This window comes from Motacilla alba, chromosome Z, assembly GCF_015832195.1.
Source record: "Motacilla alba alba isolate MOTALB_02 chromosome Z, Motacilla_alba_V1.0_pri, whole genome shotgun sequence".
In the NCBI taxonomy this organism is placed as follows: domain Eukaryota; kingdom Metazoa; phylum Chordata; class Aves; order Passeriformes; family Motacillidae; genus Motacilla; species Motacilla alba.
In genome coordinates, this window is record NC_052046.1 from 47,192,517 (window position 1) to 47,214,004 (window position 21,488).

The 21,488-nt window shown below is 38.7% G+C and overlaps 1 protein-coding gene across 7 annotated transcripts in view; it reads left to right on the forward strand.

Annotated features, from left to right (window-relative positions):
- Positions 1–21,488, forward strand: part of SHC3 (SHC adaptor protein 3) — a 59,595-nt gene extending 38,107 nt beyond the window's left edge. For 6 of the 7 annotated variants that reach the window (XM_038124608.1, XM_038124609.1, XM_038124611.1 and 3 more), the window contains 7 exons: positions 2,248–2,299; positions 6,289–6,415; positions 7,504–7,657; positions 8,636–8,732; positions 9,608–9,802; positions 11,953–12,248; positions 15,197–21,488. In XM_038124608.1, the coding sequence (XP_037980536.1) occupies positions 2,248–2,299; positions 6,289–6,415; positions 7,504–7,657; positions 8,636–8,732; positions 9,608–9,802; positions 11,953–12,248; positions 15,197–15,325 (1,050 nt within the window). In that variant the 3' untranslated portion in view covers positions 15,326–21,488. The remainder of the gene's footprint in view (positions 1–2,247; positions 2,300–6,288; positions 6,416–7,503; positions 7,658–8,635; positions 8,733–9,607; positions 9,803–11,952; positions 12,249–15,196) is intronic. The other variant, XM_038124606.1, reaches the window with a different exon arrangement.

Genomic DNA, 21,488 nt, shown 5'->3' on the forward strand with positions numbered 1-21,488 from the left:
ATTATATTATTCAAAATATAACCCCTGGAGAAGTGTTCCACAGTCCTGGAGAAACGCTTGAATACATACTTTTGAAATATTCCCCTTTGCAATGAGTCAGTTTCTGGCTGTGTCAGAATATGGGAGCTTAATAACCTCTGTACCAAATCCTTTTATGTGCCATTTCAGAACCATTTTTATTTCACTTCCAAGGCTGTGCTCTCAATCTGCTTTAGCTCTCATCAGCCCCTCCTATGATACTCTAAACAATTTTGCTCCACAGCTATTTCAGGTGGCTGTTTCTAGGCTGCCAGAGAAGACATCTGTTTTTTGGAGATATCTGCTGAAATTTTAGAGTGGAGGATGTCATAAAGCCTAATAAGGCAGGTCTCTCAGAGGTCCCTGAAGGCAGTAGTTTTCCAGTTTCAGCAATACCTCCAAATTTTAACACTACAATGCAATGTCTTTAGGCTGAAAATTATAGCTCATTCATACTCGTTTACAGTTCTTGAATGTCAAGGATCACTTTGCTGAATCAGCCAAGTCCTGTATAGTTCTTGGATGAGGGTCTTCTAACTTAGCCACACTGAAATGTGCCCACCTTAGGTCCTTAATGGTTTGTCATAGTCAGCTTGAATCTCAGAGCTTTAAATGAAATAAGGAGTAGGTGTTTTCAGACTGTCACACTTACACTAGCTATGAGATAGATCTATGATTTACTCAGGCATAAATGTATCCATTAGCTATGCCTGAAGTAGTAAATAAATTATCTGTGGCCTATTTTTCTAGTATTTCTGGCCCTGAAATAAATAACACAGTGCAATTTGCACCCGCACATTCACTCTCTTCTCTTGTAGTGGTCTCTTGGGATCGATGCCAAGCATGTGCTGGTCCCTCAGAGAGATTCAGGGCATGCTGTGAGAAACTAGTACAGTAAGACAAGGGCTCTGTATTACTTGCTACTATAGACATAGTCACCTTTATTTTCCCCTTACTTGTTGATATACATCCTTATTTCCTCTGTAGTCACTGCTCAGACACTGTGCCACAGGATGCCGAAGAAATTACGAGACAAAATGGCAGGGCAATGTTTTTTAAACAGAGCAACCTCACTGCTGCTGTGTCTGAGTGCCTTCCAACGATGCATTAACTGACATGGTTACACATCTGTCACCAGAGCCCATGACTGTGCTTCATCATTTCCTTTGCTCTCTCCTTAGGAAGGAAATTGTGTAGACATTCAGTACTTTGATTTGTTTTGGGTGGCTGGTGGTGGTGTGTGCTTGCACTAGAAAAAGCTGTGCTGAAGAAGTCTATCTTTTAACTGAAGATTGATATTTATTATGGCATTTGATCTTGGCATAATTGGCAATGATCTTTGATCAGTCACCTTAAAAGGTTTTGGGTACACAGCTAGCTGTAATGTATCCTGTATATGCCTTGGGTTTAGCCTACCTGACTAGCCAGGCATGTCAGGAAAGATCTAACCAGGACTTCCTGATTGCATCAAGTCAATATGGCATTTTTCAGATATAGCAGCAGGCCTAAGTATTTCCCAGAAACCCATGCCCTTCTGTTTAATCTGCATAATAATAGAAGCCTGCACCATTTGTGCACAGGAGCTAGGAGTGGCAGGAGAGGAAGAAAACAATCCTGCAAGAAGATGTCTGCATGCTCTTGCCAGAAAATCCACCAGGCATGTGGCAACAGGTGTGGCAGAGAGCAGCCTAAGGGCTGGGGGAGGGTGTGCAGGGACACCTATTGTCAGAGCCAAGCAGTGGCTAAGAACCTCTGTGCCATATGGCACTGTAGTCAGTGAAGTAAACACCTGCTTGTCACACATGAATAAATGCCATTGCTCAGTATCTCTGAGGAGCAGCACTGTTACTCCCACTCTTTCTGCCACAGAACCAGATGATTATTCATGTTATGAACCAAAATCTCTGGGTAGTTTGAAGATAAGGACTTGTAATTCTATTCCCTCCTAAATGAGGCCTGGGCCAAATCCTGCTGAGTTTGTTTGATTGATAGAAGATATTTTAAAATTCTGCTAGATTAGATCATATTCTGTAAAAAGGAAAGTGGTGTAATGAGTCCCAAAAGCCATAAACTTTTATATAGGGTTTAAGTAGTATGCATCTGTAGAGCAAAAAAATATCATTTGGGGCACTGCCCAAAGGACTGTACATACTCTGGACTGTGATCTTTTGCTGTAATCAGTGCAAATATGGTTTTGCATTCATTGTTGGTATCTTAATTTTTTGACAGGATACTTCAGACTATATTGCATATGTAGCTAAGGATCCTGTTAATCGTAGAGGTAAGTTATAAATATCTATTTAATGTCTGTTTTTTCCTTTGAGAAACAGTAATTATTATGGTTTAGGTCAGATAACACTCCCCCCCCACCCCACTTCCCCCCCATGAAAAACATGAGTGTAGAATGTAGCCCAATCAAAGGATGGCCTTTGACAGAGCCATGGAAAGATTGTGTAGCAATAAGAAGCAGCAGTTTGTTTCTCAAGCTTGAAATGAATAGGTCTTGCAGCTAGTTCATACCCAAATACCGCTTTGATTCTCTTCATCTCTTAAATCAAACACTTGCCTTACTTGACTGCGTAAGCTTCTAGGCAACAGCCAAGTCTTACCTACACCCAGTCACTGTGCAAGAGCTAAGCAGTCTTCTGATTAAGTCATCTGATGAGGCAGCTGTATCTGTTAGGTCTTCCCAGTACATGCCTAAGTCTTCCTGGCAGAATCAGATTCTTTATCAAAACACTAGCTTTACAGACATCTTGCTACAGCAATTCTCTTTCTCAGTAAAGTTTTATTCAAGGTTGTGTTGCTTTAGTAGCAATACAACCTGCTTGTTGATTGTGTTCACTAGGTCTTAATGCAACATACAAAGTATTTTGTAATTTACATGAGAATCTATTTACTATTCATAGATCATAGAGAGAGAAGAACAGACTATCTCCAAAAAAAAAAAAAAAAAAAGGACATTAAGTACTTCCAACAGGATTTCTGGAGAATTCAGACACTTTTAACTCCAAAATGCCAATCTGAAAACCCTCAGCTGTCCCCTTACCATTGGCACAACTGACCCAGTAGCTTCCATACGTAGTCATCTTTAATGATACCTGAAGAATCTGCTGTGTCCATGTGCAGCGATGTCCAGACTTGAGGCTATTAGCTCATAAATAACACCTGCACTAAGCATACTAATATGCTAAGCATAAGTGAAATACCTAGAAAACTTGAAGGGAATGGGAGGTAGGAAATAGTCCAGTTCTTTACAATGTTTGCTCCATTACAATATCCTGTTGGAGAGGCTCCAGTGTCAGACTATGGAATGCATGGTGCAGAGCTGCTCTCCAGCCCACCTGCTTTAGCAGTAGCCTTCTGCTAATTTAGCTAAATTAGCCTTCTGCCTTATTTAGCTGTTCTGAGAGATCTCAGTCAATGTAGGGACTAGCACTGTAGACCAGATATTTGCTCTGTAGGGTTTGGAGGAGCCTGGTGCTCTGTCTTCTGTCATGTTCCTTCTGCACTATGCTCTTCCTGTACTATGTTCCTTCTATCTTCCATCTTTAGCTTCCTGTGACTGTTCCTTGTTGAGCTAGGCTATCCTTGACTGAGAAGTCATCTGAGCACCTGACATTGTCATCTTCCTTTGGTGTATTCAGGTCAAGTAATTTCTTAGTTTTCTTTATAACAAGATTGACTGTGTAGCATTCCGGCTGCAGTGCACATCCTCCATCCTTCAGATAATTTCTGTACCTCCTTTCTTCATTTTCCTGCAGCTCTTTTAAAAAGGTATATGATATCTGCATAACAGGGGCTGTTACTATAGCAGAGAATGCACCTTCCTATTTTTTCTTCCTTTTGTCCTCTTTGTCAGCTGGTTCCTTCTAAGCCTTTTTTTGCTGCAGTGAAGCACTGTTGTTACCTCATGTGAAATTCTTTCATGGTGTGACCTTTAAGCCTTCAGCATTATGGCTTTCCTATGGGTGCTTTCCCCACTTGTCTGTATACATCAGTGGTTTGCAGATCAGTGACTTTTTATGCCACCTGTATTAAAACACACCTGTATTAAAAATTTTTTAAAGGGTCTAATTTACCAAGGGACCTGAATTGTCCTCTTTTACCATCACTTGGCATTTGTCATTCTTTGTGTTGTCTGCAAATTACTTTAAAAGGGGATTTGTCTTTACATCTGTACCTAGTGAAAATGTTACTGCTGCTGTTACTGATGCTACCCTACCACCAATGCTGTAGTATAGCTTGCATATGAGACTCAGTTCTTCACAAGGATGGAAAAGCTATCTTTGTGCTTTGCATTCTGGATCTAGCAAGCTCAAGGCTGTTTATTTTCTGCTGTAACATTCGCAAGAAATCATCTCTGTGTGAGCCAAACCTTCTCATCCTTTTACAAGAAGCGTACCTCCTACCTGCTGAAAGTCCATTCACGTATCCAAGGAAACAGGTTACTCATTATGTCACCTACTGAAACTACTTAATGACTCATGCTTCATTTCAGCTCCAGAAAGGTTTAGCAGTGAGCAATATTGCCTCCTTAAATTCTCACTCTAGTTATGGAGTGCGAACATTTTAGCTTTGTTTGGTATAACTACTTTTGGTCCACGTTTTCAGACATAAATGTGCACCTTCCATAGGGGCTGATTGTTTAATGGCAATAGCAGTGTTGCAGAGGGCATAAAAAACCAAATGCCTCACTGCTAGCCAGGGATGTCTCTGCCTCTGTCTGTGGACACATGGAGGTCCTGTTTTTGTCTGTTGAATCCACTTTCAAAATGTAGCTAGGGGCATTTTCTCTGGATGAGGCATTTCAGCTTGCTGGTTGGCACAGCAGATGCTCTAAAGTGAGAAGAGAACACCACTGTACTGTATGACACTGTCACTGGTGGCATCTCATGCTGAATGAGGTCCTGCTTCTGCTGCTGCTGCTGAGGAAGAGACAGCAGACATTCCATACTAGCAACTGCAGGTTTCTTGGCCCTTTTTCTGGCCTCTCCAGAAGTCTATCCAATATTTCAGCCTCTGAAAAAGTAATATCTAAACCTACTTAGTCTCCCTGTATTACTTTAGCTAAATGTCATGATCAAACCTTATTTGTAGGACACTGGCATCCAGTGCACTTGGTTCAGTGAGCTGGACACTGGGCACGTACTAAAATGCAGTTTTTCAGCTGAGGAGTTTATATTCAGGTTATTAAAGCAGTTAGAGGTGAACAAATCAGTAGCTTTGAACAAGAACCCACTTTCCTGTGGCAGGACTTGGAGAAGAACCAGTTTGAAATCCAGTCCAGGCTATAGCCAGTGGACAATATGCTTATCCAACTCTGAGTATGGAAAACTAACTCACCTGGGCTTCTCTGGATATCACTGAGATGTTGTTCATTGAGATATTTAGCTTCCATCTCTTAGCACTCATCTATGTTCCCACAATGTTGAGCTGTGGGAACTTCACAGGTTCACCTCTTTATGTTTTCACATACGATGAGACCTCCAAGCTATTCTCTGATTTAAAACCAGGACAGATATATCTGCTCAGACAGCTGATAAAGGCTTCTCAGTCTTTATAGGAAGAGAGCTTGTGCTGCTGTCCTCCCCGTTTACTGCCACAGTGGGTTCAGAGAAGTTGAACATGGGGAAGTGCTGGAGCTAATCAGGTTGCTGGCTCTGCATTCCTCAGCAGCCCAGCAGTTTGCTCGGAGTGTCTCCATGCAAACAAGCAGGAAAAGGTACCAACCTCTGTATTCCTGGAATACAATCAGGGCTCATTATCTAGGAACTGGAACTCCTTATCTGTGGACACTGCTCCTCTCTCAGAATGCAATTTGGGAAAAGAGAGCAGCTTGTGAACTTGGGGTGATTAGACATAAAAGTAAAGAAATTAAACTGAGGAAAACAAAAAAAAAGCTTTTAATGTTATTACCATCTATTAATATTTGTGTGATTTCAATTTAAAGCTTAGAATTCTTACATAATCTATTGCATTCAGGTAAAAACAAGTAAAATTTTATGAGGTTTTTTCTGTTAGTGGACTTGTTAAAATAGCGAAACAGATTTGTGACTTTGTCTATTGCAGTTACACATCAGTCCAATTTTATGTAACCTTTAAAAAGTTGTGGTTGCCTGAAATTCACAGTATCAGAATTGGGTTTTATTGAAATGTGCACATCACTAATAGAGCAACTAAGCTTGACATGTAGGTGTTTTGTCATAGGTCATTGCATCCCACCATGACATAAACAGTGATTTGCATGTGTCAATCTTTTTCATTTAGCTTGTCATATACTGGAATGCTGTGATGGCCTGGCCCAGGATGTCATCAGCACCATAGGGCAAGCATTTGAGCTTCGATTTAAGCAGTACTTGCAATGCCCCTCTAAGACACCTACTTTATCTGATAGGTGAGTGCAATTGCAGAAGACAGCTAAAGGACCTTCTTTAGCTTTCAATTTACTTGATAAAATGTGGACAATGTTGCTGGGCACAGACAGGACTTGAATACTTAAAAAATATTTCTGCTGTATAAGTAAAACAGTGTTTACCTAATGAACATGGAAGAAGTACAGTCAGTTTAAGATAGGCTAAATATGGACTTCACAATGATGTTGAAATGATCGTGTGTTTTGCTCTGTAGTTAGTAGGCAGAGATGGATGGCCAAGAATGGTCATTATTTGTGGCATTTCCTCCCAAGAATGGTCATTATTTGTGGCATTTCCTCACTACTGTCACAGCAGCTGCGTCAGTTTAGATGGAGTAGGTCAGACTGCTGGGATTCCAAAATGACTAGTAATGTTTCAGCATTTCTCATATTAGGGTGATGTTTCTAAGAATGTGATGTATTGCAGGGAGGTTTGACTGTACTGGTATCTGGAGGATACAAACTCTCCTTGTATATGCTCCAAAGGCTGGGATACAGCATTTTGTCTTCCTTAGAGACATGGACTGCTATGTGCTTACTAACATTACTAGAAACCCTAGTGAACTTTTACCCTCTGTAATATCTTATATCAGAGCAAAACCAGGTATATAGAGAATATACAATGCTACTATCCTAATCTGGAAGCATGCTATATTCAGATCTCTTCACTTTGTGAGGTTCTTGCAGAATTACATTGGTGATAGATCAGTCATAAATAAAGACAAAGATTTAGAGCCAAGTCAGTCAATCAAGTCATAATATTACAAGTGCTATTTTAAGGTTAGATAAAGTTGTTTGTTAATGCAGTTTATAATGGTCTTTAAAGCCAAGTTCAAACATACTCTTCTCAGCATAAAGAATTTGGTCCATTGCAAAGGGGATTTATGTCAATTTGTCTAAATAGAGAAGATCTGATGCATGATCCATCATTGCTTCCTGACTTACAGTGGTAGCTGAAGTGTCCATACAATATGCAGTAGTGGTCCCCTGACAGGCAGTCTTAACCTGCTGAAAGTGTCTCTATGTGCTTTACAAGCGAGAGACAAAAGAAAGCCCTCCCTTCCTTATAGGATGCAGAGTTTTGAGGACCCATGGACGGAGGAAGATAACGAGGCAACAGAGCATCCCTATTACAACAACATCCCAAATAAAATACCTCCCCCTGGCGGATTCCTTGATGCCAGGCTCAAAACAAGGCTTCTCACTGCTGCAGACACAGCTCAGGTCAGTAAAATTTCATTTCTACTCTCCTGCTGATTGATCCAAAATTTTTAAAAGACATGTGTTTTATGGTGGATACCTTGGGATTGTCTATAATTCACAGCCCTTCCTGTGTGGCCAGTTTCCATCTGAATGGCCATTGCAGATTGAGGGGGCAACACGTTAGGCAGGTTCAGAACAAATTAAAGGAGGTGAAATCCTCATGATATTAAAAGATTAACTGAGTTCAAGGAACAGAAATCCACTGGGGGCTACTACATTTGCAGAAACCATGTCTGCTTCAGAGAGTATCAAACAGTGCACATTAACTGGGAATGATTTAAAGCAGAATCATTTAAACAATCTAGTGCAGCCATTACTGACAGTTCATTATGTTAATGACTTGGGAGTGATCAGTATTCAGCTAGGTTCCTAGGTAGGTTTTCCACCTCGTGTTGAACTAAGGTCAGCTTGAATATTTCTACCAGCACTCCTGTTGAAAGTTTGACTGCAGTATCAATGTAGCCCCCTAAGAGGTGTTTTCAGATCCAGCACAACTTTGCTTAAATCCAGAGGAGTCCTGTCTGTAGCCAGCATCCTCCCCTCAGTGCCCAAGTACATCCCCTGGTACCAATGTGAATCTTTCAGCTTGTGGTGTGAAGAGTGCTGGTGCTGTCTTCTGGCCCCATGTGTGTTTCTGTGGAACACCTTTCCCAGTAACAGGTTGCAAGACTCACTACCTGAGTACAAACTAAAGAAATTATGCATAATTTAGTATCATCGGGGATCACTAAAAGCAGAAACCAGGGAAGAACATCTGAAGGTCACTGGTAATATCTTACTCTTAAACAAATTATTTGGGATATATATATTCGGAAATTATGATGAATTCAAAAGGAAGAGTGAGGAAGAAATGTCCAAGGAAATTGGCAGAGCCACTTGTAATGTGTTTGAGCATTTCAAAGGCAGTTTAAAAATTCCTTGCACATGTGTTCATTCTAGTCTGCATCAGGACTGGAAGGAGAGCAAATTTATTATCAGAGCCATCATTTAGGAGAAAAATTCAGTGAAGAATGGCATCACGGCCCTGTTAAACAAGGTGAGTTTTCCTACTTTTAGCTGTAGTACTGCAGGTGGTCTTGAAGGGCAAAGCATGTGAAAGTCTGGTGCCTCAAAGCCTTAAGGCAATAAATGAAACTTCGTTGATAGGTTCCTTTTGTCTGAGTTTTAGTGTTGATACCAGAGAAAACCATTTCATAATTACCTCTGGATAAATTATTAAATGCAGACCTTCATGAAATATTTTCTTCTGTAGAGCAGTTCATAAATAGAATTACCCAGACTTTCTGCTTTCTAACTTTCTATATCTTAAAATCCTATGATATTTAAGGGTCTCCTGCATGATCTGTTCTGAAAATGTGACCCACTAGGGTTTGCAAAATAGAATTTTTAAATGAAAAGCCTAAAGTGAAAAGTTTAATTCAAAATGTGAAGCAATGTTCTGTACTCAACAAATAGCAAATAGTGCATAATGTTCCTTTTGTTGTCTTTGAATTTCAAGTAATTTCAAAACACATATAAAGATTTCACCCCATCCAGCTTTATGTGATAACTTTACTGTGTTTCTAAGGACATTTTTGTTCAAAGGTCAGAATATATTCCCTATTGTTAATCTGTAAACACTTGAGGATTTTATACCTTGTCCTCTTCTCATGACTCCCCCACAGAATATAGTTTTTGAAATTTACAATCTTTATTTACAAAGATTTCCTTTCCTCCGGGGAAATAGCCCCACCATACCCTCATTGAAACATGGCTCTGAATCCAGTAATTAACACTTTTTCTACTAGATCCAACAATTATTGACTTTATATCTCTCAATGCAGGAAATTTTAAACCTGTGGTTATGTGGTGTGATGATAATTGGTCAACACTGTTCTGTCAATTAAACAAAAAAAGTCTTGACTTTTCTAGGATCTCTGGATATTTGTAGTATGTCAGAAGAGAAATCAGAAGTAGCACCAACAGGAGAGCTGCCAATATATGTAAACACACAGCATATAAATAGAGAAGATCTATTGGCACTTCAGGCAGATGCAGAAAGTACCTTCAGTGGAGCAGCAGAGGATGCTGAAGCAAGCAGCCCAGGAAAAGATCTGTTTGACATGAGTGAGTTCCCTTCCTATTCACTTCCTTTCTAATAAGTGACCAAATATGTTTATACATTAATTCTGTATTTAGAAAAAAAGTAATTTTTCAGTTTTTGAAAAATTTAGTGTTTCTAGTGTAATTGTGGTGAATTTTAATATCCGTTGTGGTTTCATATTGGACTGAACTAAAATAAGAATGGCTGAAGACTTGGAGCTAGTCTGTATATCATCTGAGTTAAGGTTAGTTGCAGTCCATGTTATCCTTAATATCATAGGCAATTATGTCTGAAGAAAAATTAATCAGGAAGCTTGCCATACAGGAAAGTAAAGGAGGGTGAAGGGATGGATGGGTGGAGAATTGTCTTCAGCCTGTCCTGTGAGTATGTTATGAGGAAGTCAATGCATACACGAAAAGCTTTGTGCTGCAAGAAATCTAGCATGGAAACTAAAGTACTGACTTACCTCTTACTCTGGATAGGCCTACTGTCCTATCTGTTCCAACTTCAAAGGCAGCTTCTTCTAGATCAGAATCATCACTGTAGCTGCAAACCCACGGCTTAAGCATCAGACATAGTTTGGTATTGGTGCTACTAATACACATTGTTTTCAGCCTTGAGAAGACACATAAGGTGAAGAAATAGTGAAAGCATTTGATGCACAGAAAAAATTATTGGGTTTTTTTACTCTTCTTACCTCAAATAAATTGCTTATCCATGCTTTATTTAATTCAGTTTACATAATTAAAAGGCAGTGAGACAAAGCAGTTGGTGCCTAAAAATTATTTGTAAAATAAAGTATCTACATTTCTGTTATCTTAGTGTAGAGAAAACCCATTTTCCTGCATGTTTTTGCTGAGATATGGCTCTATTTACATAGCTTAATGAGATGTTCAGTTGAAAGAAAGGAGGAGGGAAGAAAGTTGAGAGAGTGTCTATCTGTGAATATAGATCTGAAAGGAGAAAAATCTGCTGTTTGAAATCAGGGATGTTAGCTGTTATCAGCCATTGGAACATCAGAGAAAAGTAATATTAGAAAATGTGCCAATTAGCCCTAAGATAGTGCTTTGTTGACTTAAACGTATGTTGGACTTCATACAGACTGTGGTATAGAGAAGACATTTATAAGCTACTTTTAGTAGCTGGCTGAGATATCAATAAACGGTGACAGCACAATATTTTTCCTATTTCTTTGACCTAAACTAGCCTTTCTGTGACCCCATGCAAACAGGACTTTTTACTCCTTGCATCTGAACAATCTGTTTAGAGCTGGTGTATTGCTTCACTGTGCTCTCCAGATGTCCTTTTGTAAGCCCAGGGGCACAGAACAACATTTCTTTTTGATATGTACTGGTGGGCCAGATGAAGGTCTTGCAAGAGCAAATAGCTTCCAAGAGGTCAGTACAACATGTAACAAAGCACCCTAGGCACCCTCTTTGCTATTTCTGTAAGACTGTTGGGATCCATAATGACACTTTCTACTCAACTCTACAGTTGCACTGAGTTCAGGACTTAGCTGAGGTTTAAAATATGCTTCCCCAAGGCTGGTTTTAACTAGGCAAATGGTGTTAAATGTGTTAACTTGTGTCTGTTTTGTGAAGTTCTCTTCCTAGATGGAGGCTAGGAGTAGGCTGAGTGGTGAAGGTGAATGTTCCCTACTAGACATAGCCTTGGGCTGGAGACTCAGTAATGGATAATTTTTAAATGAATAACTTGTTCGAACAGAGACCAGATATGAGTATAATGACATTAGGTACCCCTATTACGCAATTTATTTGAAATTAAACTGTCTGACATACCTAGAAAGACTGAAGAAAAGATTTGCCTGCTACCAGATCATATAAATACAGCTGTTGACAATAGCCACTACTGAAATAAACCAGTACCTTTCAAAAAATCCTGCCAAGGTTCAACCTGATCTTTATCAGTATCGTTCTGTGCATAGCATGCATTTTAAACACATTACATTTAAATACATTAAGACTCCTCAGTCTTAATATATTTTAAAAATCAGTTAGTCTAATAGAGTATCTTTCCTCATTTTTTTTCATAAAGATAAAGAGAAGTGGTTGTAATGCAAAACAAATCCAGTTTAAAATTACCAGAAAATCACCATTTGGCTACATGATTTACCTCTGAATGATCCTGGTCTTGTTTCTATTTCCATAACAAGAGCCATTTGAAGATGCTCTCAAGAATCAAACATCTGAGGCTATGTTGAAGAAATCCAACTCCACGGGATGCACCAGTCCTCCTTTTTCCAGAGTAGCTGTCCGAACTGAAGCTGAAGAGCTGAGTACAGAGCCATGGTATCAAGGAGAGATGAGCAGGAAAGAAGCAGAACAGCTATTAAAGAAATGTGGAGATTTTCTTGTGAGGAAGAGTACCACGAATCCTGGCTCATATGTGCTGACAGGCATGCACAAAGGACAAGCCAAGCATCTTCTTTTGGTGGACCCAGAAGGAACTGTAAGCACTGACTCCTCACCAATAGATGAGATTTCTGACTCTACTCATTTTCTCTAAATGCCTTTAATCTTCTTTACAGCTTATTCACAGCTTATCATAAGCACCACCTCATATCTCTAATGTGCCATCACATCTCTAATTCTCTCTTTGATGCCTAGCAGAAGACCCAGCACATTATTTCTGCACATTGCAGTAAGCCTTAGGGACCTGATTCCCAAGCAAGTTCATGCTTTGACCACTGCTGTGCAGTCTTGGTCAAAAGTGCAGCTAAGCCACTTCAGCATTCTTGCTAAAGGAAGGAGGTTTGGCTAGCCTGTTTGGCATCTCTATTACCTGGGATATGAACCAGGCCCTCTGTGTTTTCTAGCATGTATGCCCAGGGGTAAGCCTGTTCCATTTCTTTGTTGCAAAAAGACTCCCTCAGCTGATGAAGGGACCCTCCCCACAGCAGGATGGAGGGAGCAAGGGAGCTCTAGTTTTCTGTAGCTGTCCTGTCCTGCTTCTGCAGAGACATAAACTCTTCAGAGAGATTGAAATAATTGTCATGAGTTTTACTTTTGGCTCTTGAATGTAGGAAACTCCTTTTCCTCTATAAAGGACAGCTTTTGATAACCAGCCCTAAGGTAAGTGAGAAACTCCCATAAAGGATCATATAAATGATCCTGTTGGCATCTAAGCTGAGAAAGCTGTTGGCAGAGTTACACCAGTCCTGCAGAGTCTGTATTGCAGTGGTGAGGAGCGTCCATGGTACTTGTTGCAATTAGATACATTTGCCACATGTGGCCAGTCAAAGAATGATATTGCACTTTTGAGGCGCCAGCTGCCTAGTCCTGGGTTTGATGGGTACACCAGCCCAGGGTAGTGGCTTTACTCCTCTTGGGGGGCAGCCTCCTTTGCTAAAATTTGCCAACAGTTTTGTGACTCATGCAACAAGGTAGCCTAATTCTCTTTTCTGCATGAACCCAAAAATAACTGCTACAGGCTACTGCATGGGAAACACTGCTGTGTGACCTGGCAAGTGTAGGAATGCTGTGTCCCACTGGGAGCTCTGCTGCAGTGCAGAGCCATGCCTGAGTATTCCTGGCATGGAATACTCAGGTCCTGTATGACTTCTAGGACATTTTTTCCCCTGTAAAGGTTGGAGGGGCTTCCCCATATTTGCTGCTCTGCCTCTAGTGCATCTCTAATTTGCTGACCTCCTTGGTTAGTGACCTGCTTGTTATCTGCGCCTATCCTTCCCTCAGCCTGCTTGTATCATCATGGCCCAAATGGCTCTGAGATGCCTGGCTCAGGAGGCACTGTTCCAGAACAGTGATTTTATGCAACTGCGGTTAGTTACAGACAGCTGTGCTGTCTGTACAATTTGTGGGATCTTGACACAGCTTCTGAGCAGCCCTATTTGCAACTTGTTAAAGTGAAGAACCATCAATAACATGCCAGTCTGTGGCCAGCCACCACAGTGTGCCAGTGGCTTGCACTTCATCTGCATGGTCTCAGCAGGATTGTTCTTGAAGACTGATTCACACAAATGTTGCCTGAAAATTAATCTCACACAAAGTACCCAGTGACAGGTCTTAAGGGTGTGTTCTCAGAGCAGAGTTAACTGTCCAGTTGCTTCTGCTCTCATCTAGTTAACAAAAAGTAAAAAAAAAAGAAAAAGAGGTCCCTCATTCAGATAATGAATGCTTAAAATGGAGGACTGCAGGATTTTTCTACATTTAGAATTAGACCTCTGGTGATGGTAGAGTGTCTAACTTATGATAAGAACATCTCAGAATACAGATAAGTAAAGTTAGTGCTTTTTTAAAGATATCTCTTCATTTTGAAAATATAGTTTGATTTTAGAGACAGTGACATTTCAAACATTTCAAAGCAGAATGCTTCAGAAACTGGGAGAGCCTTTTGGTTTCCTTCAGTGATATAGCTAAGTGTAGACTGACCAGAAAGCATCACATGCCACCAAAGTTATTTGTTCCTTTTTTTTTTTTTTTTTAATCCTGTGACATACTGTGTTAAACTTCTAGCAATTTTTACAGAACTTAAATGTTGAAACTGAATTATTTCAGGACAGGTGTCTGCCACAGCATAAGATGACTTTTGAAAGTTTTAACACAAGTTTTTCTCTCTTCCTGAGAATAGATCAAGGTACTTGCTTGAGGTGGATCTGTGCTCTGCCTGTAGCAGTTGTATGCCTAACTCATTTGAAACATAGGAAAGAAATGTTTTGTGAACATGTGGCTAAATAATTAGAGATTGCTTTGTAATATAGATTAGTTTTTGGGTTCTGATAATTTTGACTGTTTTATCTTGCAATATCAGTTTCTTCCTGTCATGGGTAGAATATTGTATACTGGCAGGATGCTGCTACAGAGGCCTGGCATGTGGGCTAGAAAAATGATTTTTCCTGCCCCAAAGTGTTTCAGTTCCAAAGGCACGGGGATGTATTGTGCAGCATAGGACAAACCCAAGCTAAGTACATACGGTGAATGGATCACTTTCTAGGAAGGGAATTTTTGAGTAGCAGAAGAAAAGCACAGAAATGCTGAGGTGTACAAAGAAGCTGTTTTCTGACATATCTGGCATATTCTTTCTAATTAAAAAGGTACAAACATCTCAAAGAAGTAGGTGGTCCTTTGAAGAAGAAAAATGTGGCTTGCAGTGAAACAATAATGAACAGACATTTTCAAGCAGACCTATTCAGAAAGAGTAATGAAAGTAGGCTGGTCCATGGAATTCAAGGCAAAATATCTATTTGGTGAAAAGAGGGGGAGTGAGAGAGAAAACAAAAGCCACACTGGATAAGTGCCAAATTTCCACCAATTTTGATGGAAGAGGAACCAGTTTCTAAAATATGATTTTGTCAATTTATTCTTAGATAATTTTAGTGTTAAGCTAAGGGGAAAAGTACCTTACTCTTTAATCTATCTTCTTGCATCTTTCTTTTGAAGGTTCGTACAAAAGATCGTGTCTTTGACAGCATAAGTCATCTCATCAACTATCACCTTGAGAATAATTTGCCTATAGTTTCTTCAGTGAGTGAACTCTGCCTGCAACAGCCTGCTGAAAGAAAACACTGACTCCAGATAACTCCTTTAGTTATTGTAACTTGCAAGCTATAACTGGTAGAAATTCCAGATCTGAAAGGAAAATGAAAAAAAAAATTAAAAAACCACCACATATTCACATACATTTCACAAGTATGTTTTATTTTAGTTTAAGGAGCCCCATTTCATATGGCCCACTTGAACATTTTCAGTCCTTTATGTGACATGAAATCACATCAGAAGCCTTTCTTAAAAGTAATTTCAACAAAATTGTTCAGATTCTCTAATGTGAATGTTGATAATGTATATACACATTATATATAAAAATACAGTATATATTTATATTTTTCAAGTCAGTCTGTTAACAGTATAAACTATCTTCTGTGCCATGTGTTTTTACATAAAGAAAAATAACAAGTGTGATTGTTCAGATAAAAAAATAGAATTCAGCAGTCTCAATTTCTTGAGAAATTTAATATTACAAATCTTATTTCTGATTTTACCTAAGAAGCACAACTATGGGGATTACAGATGGATTATGCTAGTTAACCATGTAAGGAATCTGAATTCAGTAACTAGTATTCCAACTCAGAAATTTAGCATAAAATGTTTTTTAAAAGCATTATTTACTGTCAGTGATATCAAAAGGATTTTATCTTTCTGATGTCAAGTTTGAATTCTTATATGATGCTATTCAAAACATTTGTATCTTACTTTAGCAATGATTTGGTGTGATCTCTATGTGTACAAGGTGTGTGCTTTGATTTTTCTAATGATATTGTAACTATATACTGTAACTTCAATTTTTTAATTTCAGTGCTAAGGTTATTTAAAAGTAGTTCTCTGCTTATGGTGAAGATCTAGGTGTCCTTGAACGAACAGTCTCAAATGAGATTTTGCATACTGATTAGACAAGTTCAAAAAACTTGTGTTTAATAGGCTTAATACAAGTTGTACAGGACTGTTCAAAGACATATCTGAAAAATCTTTTCTTCTTGTAAGCAGTGAAAACTATCTGAACTCAGTGGTCAGTTTTACAAATGATGTCACTTGCATTTACTTGCCAAAGCATAACTTCATTTTGGCCTTCAGCAAGTGACAGGTATTGGAAATATATTGTTTTTCTCTAAATATCAAGTTTAAAAAATACACATACAATAAAAACACATTTCTGGCAGCAATGCCCTTGACTTTTGGTATTGGGAAATGCTTTAAGGGATGTTTGTATTGTTCACATTTAAACATTATATAAAGTTATTTTCCCATTCTATGAATCTTATTATGAGTCAAATTCAATAGACACAGTTCCTGTAAATGCAATGCTTGTGCCAGAGTCAAGATTTAGCCTTCAGCAATCCAAGGTCTTCGCTAGCACCAGTCTCTCAAATCAAATCTTCAGACTTGATTCATAAAAACTCAGCAGGGTAAGTCCAGGTTAAGTGCTTGCCTACCCCGCAGTATACTTAAAGTTACATTTAGTTCTAAGAATTTGCTAGGTTTAAAAATTTGTCACACCATAATCAAACTGACTGAAGGATTCACTTACAATATATTCAGCAGGACTATCATGTTAAAATTCTGAAATAACTTTCTTGTACTTTCTGCTTTAAAATATGAAGTTGCAACTTGAAAATTTGATTTTGAGTAATCTCAGAACTGAAAATGATTGAGACACCTAAGACTAATCATGCACCTATATAAAAATACACTTGATTCTGTAATTAGGGCATCCAGAAGCCAAACTAAGACATTAGTGAACAAAATGCTTGTAATTAATTTTACTAAAGATAGATATTATTGATATTTCTAGGTCTGAATGGGAGCTGAGAGCTAAGGAGACCAAGTAAATGCTGAATTCAACTCAGATCAGTATGGCACTGAGTTTAGTGGAATTCTTAAAATTTTGTTTTACTAGGCTGGGAGTGGCAAGGAAAGAGGAACAGATCTTATATGCCAAAGTAGTATCCAACAAAATTATTTTGTTCGAGAGTCTCACAAAATGACTTTACTTGCCCATGTCTCACCATATTCCAGTTTAATTTATCCCAGCTGCCACTTTTTTCGTATATAATGCTTGTTATTCCATGCTTTAACCTTCCTGTAGCCGTGTCCTGGAAAGTTTTTACTGTGATATCACTACCTATAAGAGAAGGTGTCTTTTTATCTTTGAATATTGCATATCATTTCAGTAAAATCTGCTGCATACTCTGCACACTCTTATATGTCTTCAAGCAGCCCACCTGCTCCCTATGTCCATTTTGGATTCCTAAGTATCCTGAGAAATTGTGACAAGATTTAGGTGTATGAATTTAAATCACTAAATATACACAAAAATAAATATCTTAATTTTTTTGCTACTGTCCTAGCTGTAGCTTTAATAACTTAGCAGCCACTTAGCTTCATGTTTTGGAAATTAAAGCTGATGCCAAGGAGACACAAAATGAAACTGTTTGACAGAAATACTGAATTTCCCAGACTATATTTCACAAACTGTGCCTCCAGGGGAATGTGGCTATTTTGAGTTGCTCTGTCAGCACAGCCAATTTGCGCAGCTCAGCACATCCTCTGATGATGCAAAGGTTACATACATTGTGCCTAGATGCAATGTGGTCCCAGACGGCAATAGTGTCACTGCATTGAGACAGAGCCCTGCTGACACGGTGGGCCAGCAGATCCTGCCTGGCCACGTGAGCACACAGAGGCTTTTCTACATCACTGGGAGACACACAGTCTCACAACTGTCCAGAAAGGAAGAGCATGTGTGCTGCTCCGTACTTTATTTGTGGATCCAGCCATGTTTTTTTACCTGTCACTCTTGTAGATTTGGCTTTCCCCTTTATGAAAAGGGCAAATAAACTGTAAAACTGTTTGGATAACAGCTCCAAACCAGTTGTCATTAGACCAATTTTAAGCTGATTTCAACAAGAACTAATTGAACCTGCTAGAGCGGCTGGGCTCACTTCTGTGAGGAGCCAACACTGCCACCAATTTAAGAGAAGTAAAAGTATACAATAGACTTAAATGCTGAGAAGTTAGCTGAAAACCTGACAACTGACAGCATAATAATGTGAGTCTTTTAATGTTCACCTTTGGTTTGGCGTACCTCACCTTTTTAATTATTTTTTAATGCAATCTCAAGGACTAGACATCTGCTTGTGGTAATTCAGTACCTGACTTCAAGAAGTGGAATTTTACTGAATGAAAAACATTTCTAGACTCAATAGAAATCACTGAAATTAGGTGATATTGTAGTACCTTTTGATGTTTTTCCAGCAAAAAGCTGAGAAGTCAGAACTGTAACTCTAAATATCCTGCAAGACTGTCTACATTGGTTTTGAGTCCTATCTGATTAACAGTTTTGATTTCAGTCATGTTGCAACTACAGGAACGAATGACAATGAAAACACATGCAATGACTTTAAACAAAGAACATTTATATGTGAACCAGATGATTTTGATTACTTTTATTGCAGATCTAGACTAATTATTAAGTTAAAAAAATTCATCCAGGGTTGCTGGCAGTGATAGGCTGCACATATAGGTACAATCATGTTCCCAAACTGTTCATTGTTTCAGATGCTTCAGAAGCAATGAAACCTGAAAATATGGTTTGAAAACTGAATTACCTTCAGACAAATGGGTGTTTGTTCAGAGTGAGAAGTTGCAGCTTCCCTTTCCTTAGTGCAAGAAGAGAATGTTGAAACTTACCCTGCCTGGCTGGTCACCATATGAGAAGATGCAATTTCCATGGCTTAATGCCTACCTTTTTGCCCAGTTATACACATGTTTCACTCCATTTCCTACAGGGTTCACAATGGGAAGTAACAGTGGTTCTGCCAAAACCTGTCTGCCAGACATTCAATAAAAGCTTGAACAAAGGACATGGTCCTGGGACCAAGACTTCAGTGCAAAATGTGCAAATGGAACAAAATGTTTAACAGTCTGGTAAATGTCACCTGCCAGCACTAAGTTTTCTATTGCCTATATTGTATTTCTATAGCCTATATATAGGCTAAGTTTTCTATAGCCTATATTCATACTTTTTCCACACTGTGGAATAATATACTCACATTTCTTATCACCATGGTCCCCAGGCATCATATGAAGTAAGATGAGGAGAATTTAAAAGAAATTATACTGTAGTGTGATTGCTGCTGGCACATCAATATCAGATACCAGATATAATGTATTAATAATAGAATTGATGCATATTTAGAAATTTGTCAGTAGACTTGAGCAAAGTCAAAACAGCAAGGTTTTGCACCTTCAAGGAAATTTGCAGTTATTAGAGGGATATTTGGAATTTGTGAATACTCTGAAAAAAGATTACAAATCCTGCTTTCAAAACTTTTTTCTTATCTTCCAATGTCTTATCCAAAGTAAGTGGTAGAACCAAGAATTTATATTAAGTAAATAATAATCCATATTTGCATAAATGAATTCTGAGCTGAAGTAAGAGACATACTTCCCTTTTTATCTGCCTGACAGTTTCAAAATATGTCTGCATAAAATCTAAATTCAGACATACCTTAGTGTACTGTCAAAACCGCTTTGACTTACTTGGTCTTTTTTGTACAAGCTGAGGTTTTCACTCTTCACACATTCATGTGTGTTCAAAGCTGTCAAAATAATTGGTGAATTTTCACTTAATGCTCTGTGATCTGCTGGACTTACTCTACTTACTCACATACAGGGTCTGTGGACCTTGGTCATATCTGCATTGGATGCAGCTGGAATGAGGGCACGGCCTTGGAAAAGATAACATGGACATACAATTCACCTGCAGTTAACCAAAGGCTTGGATAGAGAGTGAAAAGCTGTCTTGGGAGAGAAAACTTCAGGGATAAGAAATGTGAAGCCTGGAAACATGAGCCAGTAGGCATTTAAGCCACTAATGAGAATAGAGACTTGTTGCCAAATTATAAGCAAACTAATTGGTTGGTAGAGTTAAAGCAGAACCTCTGGGGATACAAAGCCTACTGCTCATCTCTTATTGAGACGTTTATTTTCAAAAGCCCTGATCTGTTCCTCTGCACACTCCAAAGTAAACATCTCCTAAGGCTTCCAGGGAGAAAATACAGGGCTTTTTTTTTTTTTTTTTTTTTTTTTTTTTTTTTTTTTGTCGCAGTAATGGGGATAAGATTTCAGAGCTACACATTTCTAGCAAAAGCACCATACAAAGAGAGAGTGTTTCAACCTTGTTTGACAACACAGCAGCACAACAGGTCATGGAAACCAAAGGAAGAAAGAAGCTAGAACTAGGTGACTCATTCTGCTACCCTACTGAGTAAGAGACAGTGCAGATGACTCAGAAAACAAAGGTAGCCTCAGAATTTGAGATTAAGATGCAGAGTTACACTTTATGCAGCTATCATGAAGATCAAATAAAGTCCAGGTCAAATGGAAGCTTTTTCCAGCAGTCCTCCTTTTTCTTCCGTGAGGAACAAGACATCAAACACACCCAGGCATACATTAATTCAAAATTAAGTGAAATTTTCTATTAAGTGAAGAATGTGAAGATTATATTTAGTATATATTTGTGTCCTTTTTGTCTGGATTGCTGTGATAACTGCTTCTTAGTAAAGTCCTGCAGAGTTAAAACTTGAAAGAAGCTAGGTTTCTTCTTTCGAAGTAAATGTTTTTCTTTGCATTGTGTGGGCAGCAACAAAAAAACTAAAAAGTGACTATTTTGCTGTAAAAAGAAGTTTTATTGTACAATTGTTATTTAATAATATTTATTACTTTTAGAAACATTTTTAACTGAGAGTTGCAGGAAAAAAATGTATGTGGAAATATTGTGATAATTTATATTCCTAACCACTTTTGTGAATCTCAAGTCTTTGCCTCTCTGCTGACTGTGATATTTTAGCTATGGAGACAAATTTTGTCTCTGAGGAAGTCCTTGAGCAATGTAGTTTGGAATATAAGTGTCATGCAACTGTTTTCTGATTATTCGGTTTGTATATGTTTAACCAAAGTAATAAAAGAGTGAGCACTATTACTAGATTGGAATGCATGTAAAGTGGGCTTGAGTCTATTCTCTTATGCTCAGGTTCCTTAATGAAGTTTATTTTCTGGGTTTGGGATTGGGCTTGGGAGCCCCATCTGTGTCTTGTGCCTCCCAACCTGAAGGGAGGCACATTTTCTAGCAGAATGTGTGCCATTCCAAAAGATTCACCTGGATACTGAATATTAG